We start from the raw sequence: 9339 nt of genomic DNA on the forward strand, positions 1-9339 counted from the left end.
GAATGCTATATGGTTTTGATTTGAAAACTTCTGTCTTTGAGTTACAAAAATAATCCAGAATAAAAGACCTATATGTATAAGAAAGATATGGCTTTAATTCTTTCCCAGACATAGTCACTGATTTTCCAGGTGTTCTAGAGTCTAACTGTATATCTTATTAATCTAATTTTGTCTTGTGTGACTATTTGATATACCACATAAACTGAATCCATTCTTAGGATCCTACCAATTCACAGATTAAAATTTTGTACCAGTGAAACACCACAAGTTAATTTTGCAATATCTGAAATAATCGGCTCTAATTAACTTTAAATTTCTTTCCTCTCTGTATTTCCTTTTTTTTTTTTTTAAAAAAAAAATATTTTATTTTTCCAAACATCAGAATTCTGACCTTTTATTATTTATATTCTTTAATTATAGCTGATTAGTATTTGTTCTTCCATTGACCCCCTGGAAAATAATCCTCCATATTTAACAGGTATTTGTTTTGGGGCAGCAAGAAACAAAAGCGGTCAAGGCAACAGTATATGTTCAGTACACATACTGACTTTATACAGTATTCCCAGCATTATTTGAAGCATGTTATTAAGAGCAACTGCTGAGTTACTGTCTGACTTAATGTGGTCTTTGCTAGTTAGGTGGTTTTGTGTACACCATCATTATTGTTATATATTCACTTTTTAGTAAGCTGTGCTGAAATATTGCTTAACAAGGAGAGAAGCAGAGGTAGGCTATTATAAGTATTAGGACCTGACTAAAGTTTGCTGACTTTTATGTCATGTCTTTTGTGCTGGTTATTCACATATTAGGAAATATTCAGATCTTCTATATCATGCTCCTATGTTAACGAAATGAAAGTAGAAATTAATACAATCAAGTCAGATAGATGCATTAAGGAATGCTGATGGTATGGATACAATCATGTGTTCATACAAAATAGGCTTTAAAAGTATCAGTGTTAACATAGCCAAAAATGAACATGGGAAGAGCATGGTGAGTAATTCAAGGTACGTGTGTCTGCTTCTTTTCTTTTCCCCCCAGTCTTATTACTCCCTGACTTCCACAGAAGATAATTATTAGTGCTTCCACTCTTTAGTTACAATCCTGAAAAACAAAATGAAACCAACAACAATGCTTAAATCACTGAAGTTAAAGTCACTAATCTTAAGGAGGGTGACTATTATTTTTTCTCAGCTTTGCTAGGGATTATTACTTCATCTTATGCTATGAGCTTAAATAAATTACTGTACACAACTGTATTTTTACTCAGGCATGGAGCCTATATAGTACAAAGGTTTGCTTCATAAGTATAACTAGTGATAGAACTAGATCAGAAGGTCTGGAGGAGCTCAGAAAGTAGAAGGCCCATCAGTTTAGTTCCATTGCCATTATATAATATGCTCCATCTAAGACATCATGGCACCAAAATGGACATGTACAAAATAGAAAACAAACAGATCACTCAGGATTTAATTCAGGTTTTAATCAATCAAGGCAGGAGATTAGATTTAAAGTTTCAGAAAATGAGATTTGATGAGTAAATAGACTTTTCTATCAATGCCAAAGTATTCATCCTTGTATATACAAAGAGAGAAATTTCACATATATATATATATATTTATATATAAAAGAAAAAAATATTTCAGAAGTATTTTATAAATAGCTAAAATCCAAGAAGAGAAAAATCTGTACTTCCTTGTATGATATGCTACATATTCAGTTTCCTATATAAATGAGGAAAGAGAATTTTGCTTCTTGTTCTATTTTACATGTTCATATAAGAAAAAGTAATTTATTTTTTTTTTTGTTTAATAGGTATATTTGTCTTCTGGAGTCCTGAACTGAATTTCTGGTTTGAGGAATTCAGGATGTAAATAAGTAGGCACTTAGCACAGTGAGAAGAATTATACTAAGTCAGGTCTAGAAAAATATACATGGAGTATGTAGATCAGATAGTTGCACAGAACTACTGGAAGGAAAAAAACTGGCCCCTACTACTACATAATCAGAAATCTTCAGAGCAGGGTTCTTGTTCTACTAAATAAATTGTATTTTGGCTTGTAGAATCAAAGTAGGATGATAACATCTTCCTCATCCCCAGAGATGGGTTTTCTTCTCCATCTCTGTTATTAGGATATGTTCGAATACTGTCACTGCTCTGGATACAAAATTAACCTTTTTTCCAAAAGTTATTTTTTCCAACATTTTTTCTATTTAAGTAAAGCAAAAGATAATTAGCACAAAACAATTAGATTTATCTCTTCGATGATGTATAAGGCGTTTGGCTGTATTGTTGAAAATGAATCCCTTGGGATGCTGTAATCTTCATAACTTCTCCATTCAGCGTATCATCTTCAATTATTGTTATCAGTCCTTCAGCAATTATTGATGGGCTTAAAAAAAATGGGGTGGGTGAGGATGTTATTTAAGAATCTTGAAATCTTGATGTAATAGAACATGTGAAAAGGACAGGTATGGAAACAGAATGTAAATCTATATACCCTGAAACTTAATCTGAAATTTGAACAAATTTGTTTTGAGAAAAGCAAAAGTGGTATTACTGTTTCAGGAGAGAAATTGTCTCCTTAATCATGACATACAACATAAGGCTGCAGCTTTACAAATCACCATTTATTTGCTGTAGTTATCCAAATCTCTGTGGATATAGAGGTGCTACTGGAGTTTTGTCTTTTGGGGAAGTGGGCAGAAGTAACCCTTACACAATCCTCTGCAGCTCCTTGCTGCTTGTTTATCTTGGTTATTGTAGCAGGGCTGACAGATTAGTGTAAGTTGAACTTTGTCACATTGGTCTGTTGTGGTCAATAGATACAACATATTTGACATATGAAAAAGGACAGGCAAAACAACACAGGTTTCCATTGTGTAGAAGGAGATGAGCAGCTAACTGTTAAGTGAAAGCATTCTAAAAATATCACTTTAAGCCTGTCTTGTTTATGTACTTTTTCCTAGGTGTCTGCTTTTCTTGGCAATATTTTGCCTTTCTTGGCAATACCCTAATGTCTGCTTTTCTTGGCAATATTTTGCCTTTCTTGGCAATACCCTAATGGTCTAGGTGACTGATATGATCCACCATGGTTGGTACTGTGTTTTTATGAACTTAGTCCAGTTTTGTCCATTCTTTTTTTTACTTCTATCTTGTTTCAATTCCAGGTTTTGTGGAAAACAAACCCTCAATCTCAAATTTGTTTAATCAATTTATGGAACAAGGACTGTTAAAAACTAATACACTGTCTTTAACTCAGGAATTTGATATGCACTTGCTGGAACTGGGAATATATAAAGGGAAGTATTAATAAATAAGTGATGCTCTTAAAAGTATCTGATGCCTTAAATATCTGCCATTACTCCCTCGTATATAGGATAACACATTTGATTGACATTGGTTTGAGCCAGCATTTCCCTTTTTTTACTTTAATTTTGCCTGCTGAGAATCACTTGAAAATCTTAATGAGTGTGCTTGTTCTTCATTTACAAAGGTCAAAAAACATTATATTTGACTTGACTTACTCCATGACGCCATAGAACTGCATCATATTTTTGATCTCATCTTTGTATGAGTAGTATTGTCCCATGTTCTCTTCTTTATCTATTGACTGAAGAATCGGCGTGTTGACAAATCCTGGACAAATTGTGTTGAGTCTCACACCATAGTTTTCTATGTTAGCAGCTAACTAGAAAAGAGGAAGTTAGGCATTCTTCATCAACATTTTAAAACAGTATTGTGTATCTAATTTTTCAAAGAATAACATTTATCAGTAACTATATTTCAGTCTTACCTAGTAAGCAAAATTTGTTACAAATTTGTTGCAAAACAAATTGTTTTGTTTCAACATCTAAGTTTGAAGTATGCTTTTTCTCGTAATTATATTTTTATTTTCCAGCATCTGTTTTGCTGGGAGATCATTTTTACAAGAAATTAACACACTTTTTTCCATACGTCTGTTTTTCCTCCAAATTTTCATATCAATGCTCTTGACATGTCATTTACCTCCCTCACCCCAACTGAAATAAGATTTGGCCTGTACCCCTAAAGCTGTAATGCTAAACCTTTACAGCTGTTTTAACCTCCCTGCCAAGGAAGAAATCTATCACCAAGTATATACACTGGAAAATCCCTGTGAACAATAAAAGGGGCAGGGTTTTTTTAATGATGCGGCTTAGGAACATGATGAAAGTAAGCAAAAGATCTGTCTGGATCTTCCTTTGTGGTGCTACCAGTGCATGCTTGTAGCAAAGGAGAAGTCTGATCAGCAGCCAGGTTGAATGCTGGATGAACTTTCTTAACAATTCCGTAAACCTTATGAACTATATAGGATATATCCAAGAATAACCATAATTGTTCAAAACTAAATTCTATATACATTAACATCTGACAGGAACCCTTTTTGGTATCATGTAAATCACATCTCATTTTCATGATATGGTAGTCTGCCCTTTTGGTTTGAGAAAAAAAGAAAATGAAGTCATAGACATTTTGTATCATACCTGTACAATGTTAGGCTGAACTGCCTTTCCTGGTAAATACAGTTTATTATTCTTTTTCTCCTCAACTGTATCATGTTCAATAGAGAGACAGCATTTCCTCTAATTTTCCTAAAGGTGACTCCTTTATTTTTGACCTTACACTGTGATGTTAAATTACATTACCATGTTAAAATAAAACTAGAAAACCAGGCATGAGGTTCTTTCTGTGGCTACTATGTGATGTGCAACACTTAACCATAGTGCGCTGTTTAGCTTAATCTTCAAAAGGAGTGATTTGTGTGGAGTGTAGGGGAATCAAATCTAGATAGCTACCGCAATGATTTTTTCAGGTGCTTTATTCTGGAAATTAGGTTGGAATTCTTTTATAAGTAGACTGTCTTTAAGTTTAATCTATGAAAATGTAATTATATTTCAGTGTCTCCAAGTTATTTTCTCATACCATTTGTTTGATTTGACTAGAAAATTTTGGAGTCAGACTAAGATGTGCTCATATACTATCTAACACATCCCATTCTGAGTGTGTCATTTTACCTTTTTAGTGTGTTAGCAGTTGGTAAGAATAAATAATGGTCAACATATTTGCATTCAATCACTTTATGTGCTCTTTAGCACTTGTTTATCATTAAAAAAAATCATCAACCTCGTTTACAAATAAGGAAACCAAAATGCTAAATGACTGGGATGAAGTTATGAAAAATATTTTTTTAAAGCTTGAAAAAGAATGTATGACTTCTGGGCTCCTCCTGCTGTCCTTATGTTATTTTACAGTGTCTTTCTCCTGCGTTCCCTAAATCTCCCTAAACTTCAAGTTGTTCATAAACATGCACATGCCTTACTTATTCCATCTCTAAATTCTATTTGTAAAAGGAGGGAACCTCCAGCACTTCTGACACTTTATTTGCTTTAAGAAAATTAGTTCCAGTTATGTGACAATAGAGAGGGAGCATGAAAAACTTAGCATGTCCCAAGGAGCTGCTGTTTTCAAAAACATATACTTACTGCTATTGAGCGCGTAAATCCAATTACACCATGCTTTGTAGCACAGTACACAGGTTGGAATGCAGCAGGCATGAGTCCTTTAAAATAAAAAGTTAGCTGAATAAAGATGTTGGGTACCTCTACTTATGATTACCTTAAACATATATGTAAGTTAATACAGTAAAAAATCAGTGATGGATTTATAGAGATGCAACAAAATAGACAGTTTAGTAAAAATCTTCAAATTCCATTTTGTAATCTGAAGTAAGTTGGGAAAAAGGAGTGAAATAGATAAGAACACAGGAAGGCCAAAGAGAAATTTTTAAAAAAGGTATAGCTTTTAAGATAAAAGTTCCCTCTCTATTGTAAGACAAAACAGAGGACAGAATCTGGAAGAACACACTCTAAACCAAGAATTTTAGAGCCTTAAACCAAGAATTTTAGAGCCTTGTTCTATGAATCTGTATATATGCAAAGAAATACTCTGATAACTGACACCTTAACTACTGATATGCAAACTGGACACTTGCGTTCATTTTAGGGAAGAAATGTGGGTCAAGGTGAGGGAAATATCAACATCTACTGTCTACTGTAACTGAATTAGTATTAGAGTTGTAATACCTCACTAAATAAATAAAATAGATGACTTAAATCCCTTGATTACATTCTTTCTCTAGGATTTTTTTTTTTTTTTTTTTAGATCTTTTCCCCTAGCCCTAGTGCAAGAGAGAGAAGAGAGAGGAATGCATATGCTTATCAACTTATAGATGTGCAGTCAGGCAATACATCTGCCCATGAAATATTATTGTTGTTTATTTGACAATGTAGTTAGTAGTATAACAAATAGCAACCACTATAACAAAAGAGTACATGCTCTTTTGCATAGTGTCTTTTGCTCAAATAAGCAAATATAAACAAAATATTTCAGACACTGTGCCATCAGATGCAGTGTAAAATTTATTTTACTTACAGTACTGTAAATAAAAATTTATTTTACTTACAGTAATATTTCGTAGGTGTTGGTTTTTAAGAAGAGATTTAAATGAAATAGGGAAGTAATTCTGCAATAAGTAAATGGAAAAAAATACCAAGGAGTGAATGCAGGCCCTCAGTGAAGAGAGGGTATGGAGATAAGTCAGTAAACACTGTAAAAGGAAGGATAAGATGAACACCTCAGATAGTGAACAGAAAGAAATGAAAGCAGAGATATGGACAGGAAAGTTTCTCAAAGCATTTTTTTTTAAGACGGAATTAGGTAGTCTGAAAAGGGTTTCACTGTATGGTACCTCCTACAGTGGGCCCTGTACTGAAATGAAAAACCAGGGTGATACTATCTAGAAGGGGACAGGAACAAAGAGTTAACAACACTTGGTAATAGCACTGTGATCTTCTATAAGGGAAAGGAGAAGCAAAATGAAAGTGACTTTTGAGATTGTGAACCTTTGTGACTGGAGTAGCAGAGCATACAAATTTCATTTACAGTATTGAAAGAAGGGTAGAGGCTTTGATGGAAAAATAAGAACTTAATTCTAGTAAAACTGAGTTTGATGGCAAAAAGCTCATCAAGAAGAGACAGACCATGAGTGTATGTATATTTCTAAACACTATGCCAACACTATCCACTGTAAAATAAAAACTGAATTGTACCATATGGATGCTCTGGTTCCACCTGAATGCTAGGAATGAATGAATAACAAACCACAGCCTGTGTAGTTAGAGGATGAAATTTGTGTTCTTGAATGTGGTATTGTAAGACCTCGATGCTGATTTTGATGCCTTCATGTTAGTTCTAATGTAAATCAACTGGTTTCACATCTAAGATATGTTTCTTATTTCATATTTTAAGTGATATAATTAAGAAAGAGTGTGACATCTCAGTAGAGATGATAGATACAATACTCAGCTGTTAAGTATGGATTTGTGAGAAAAATATGTATGCCAGAGACTTTGGTGAGGTCTTTGCTCTGGAATCCACTTTGTTCAAAGAAAATTACTTTCAAAGAAAGCTCTAATTACAACGCTGACTGTTTCAAGGTTTTATCTTGGTTTAAATGCTATGTTGGTGATCCAGTGAAAGCAACACTGTTCACACCACTGTTCAGTGCTGGGAAAATAACAACTTAACCTAGTGGCTGGTTATGTCCTTAGCTTGGATTAATGTATTATGCTTCTGATTGAGAATCTGATTTTGAAAAATGTCTTCCATGGTGTCTCCTCTGGGGTGCGATTGCAACAAAGACTTCTCATTCCTCTGTTTGGTGACTTCTGATTGTCATCCGTCAACACCATTCTTCATGATAATTGGAAATTTTGGGATACTCACACATTGGAAATATTATGATATTATTATTATTATTTTTTAACCCTTAGGTAGTTTTACATATTTTAAAGATGAAAACAATTCCAACAAGGCTGCAGGTAACAGACATACATAAAATGTACTGGGAAATACAAAGGAGGAATTGAGAAGGATATTTTTTTTAATATTTATTTTATTTTTATTTTTTAAACCAGTAAGGCAAATCACTTTTTTTTTTTTTTTCTTTTTTTCTTCTTGGAAAAGAAAGAAGGTTCAAAGACAAATGTCAAAAGACAGCAGAAATAATTTGACAGGCAGAGAGAAACAAATCATTTGGTTAAATGAAAACATTTAAACCAGTTCTAACTGAAATGATGATGATGATGATGATTATTTTCTCTAAAGTGGAGAATGAAGAAGAAATCAACTCACTTTCAGCCAAAGCAGTGACAATGAAGAGCTAGTCCTAGCATCCTTTACAATGACAGTCCTGCCTCACTTTTTTTCCCAAGTTCAGTACTCGGTACCACAGTGTGGTTTCCAGCTCTGAGCTGCCCCAGGCAGCCCTGCCCCAGGGAGAGCTGAACCTGTATCTGTTAATGGTGTGTCCTAAGGACTGTGCTAGAAAGTGTCTTGGGATGAACTGCTGTGTGACATTGATTCTGCACTGCCTGAGTATTTATTCTACCAGTGCATGAAAATGGTTTCATAACATTCATTAGTGCATTCATTTGTTAGAACATCTGGATTCTATTTGCTGCTCCCATAAATATTTAATTATCTTATGCAAAGTGGAATGGCATCTCTGAAACAGGCTGGAGAACATTATGCACAAAATAACTGTGTGGGGGAGAGGGTGTTCAAATGGGTGATGACTGAACGTGCCCTTTGGGTTACCAAAAGCAAAGCAGTGCATCAACTCTGTAACTGTTTTTTTTTTTTTGTTTGTTTGTTCATTTGTTTGTTTATTTTTCTTAGTTCTTCACAGGCTGACAGAGGGGCAGCTCCTGCCCTCATTTATACCCCTTGCTGGTAAGGTGTCAAGACCAGTTGTTACAATTTCAGACATGGTGTCAGGCTTCTCACTACAGCTGATTTTTTATCAAGGTCAATAGTTTTAGTCAAGTTTCATGGTCCACATCTTTAGAGATTGTTATTGGAGATGGAGAATTGAATCAACAAGCTTGATTTGTATTAGTAAGCTTTATTGAAACCACTTTCTTTCAGTTCACTGAAGATTTTTAATGAATACAGAGTTAAGGATTTTTTTTCCAAGTATGCTTATCCATTGAACATGTTTCACTCTGAAATTTGAGCAAGTCTCTTCCTTTGGATAAGATATACTAGCTTTTAGGTGCCCTTCCCAGTCTATTTTCTTCATGAGTGCACAGTTAAGCAGCTTGGGACAAAATTGGTTTCTGTTTGATAGTATCTTTAAGTTTCAGTAATACTTTGAAAAGTGTACTTTCTGTTTGGATGAAGATGTCATAGAGAATAAGAAACCACAGTATGTTTTCTAACATATGATGTTTTCTAACATATGATGTTTTCTAACA

General features: G+C 34.0%; 1 protein-coding gene across 2 annotated transcripts in view; it reads right to left on the bottom strand.

Annotated features, from left to right (window-relative positions):
- Positions 1-1446: 1446 nt before the first annotated feature.
- HPGD (15-hydroxyprostaglandin dehydrogenase) overlaps positions 1447-9339 on the bottom strand; it is a 26501-nt gene continuing 18608 nt past the window's right edge. Inside the window, exons 5-7 of one of the 2 annotated variants that reach the window (XM_035325782.1) lie at positions 5506-5582; positions 3529-3692; positions 1447-2393 (exon numbers count right to left, since the gene is read on the bottom strand). In XM_035325782.1, the coding sequence (XP_035181673.1) occupies positions 2255-2393; positions 3529-3692; positions 5506-5582 (380 nt within the window). In that variant the 3' untranslated portion in view covers positions 1447-2254. The remainder of the gene's footprint in view (positions 2394-3528; positions 3693-5505; positions 5583-9339) is intronic. The other variant, XM_035325784.1, reaches the window with a different exon arrangement.

Source organism: Oxyura jamaicensis, chromosome 4 (assembly GCF_011077185.1).
Source record: "Oxyura jamaicensis isolate SHBP4307 breed ruddy duck chromosome 4, BPBGC_Ojam_1.0, whole genome shotgun sequence".
NCBI lineage: Eukaryota > Metazoa > Chordata > Aves > Anseriformes > Anatidae > Oxyura > Oxyura jamaicensis.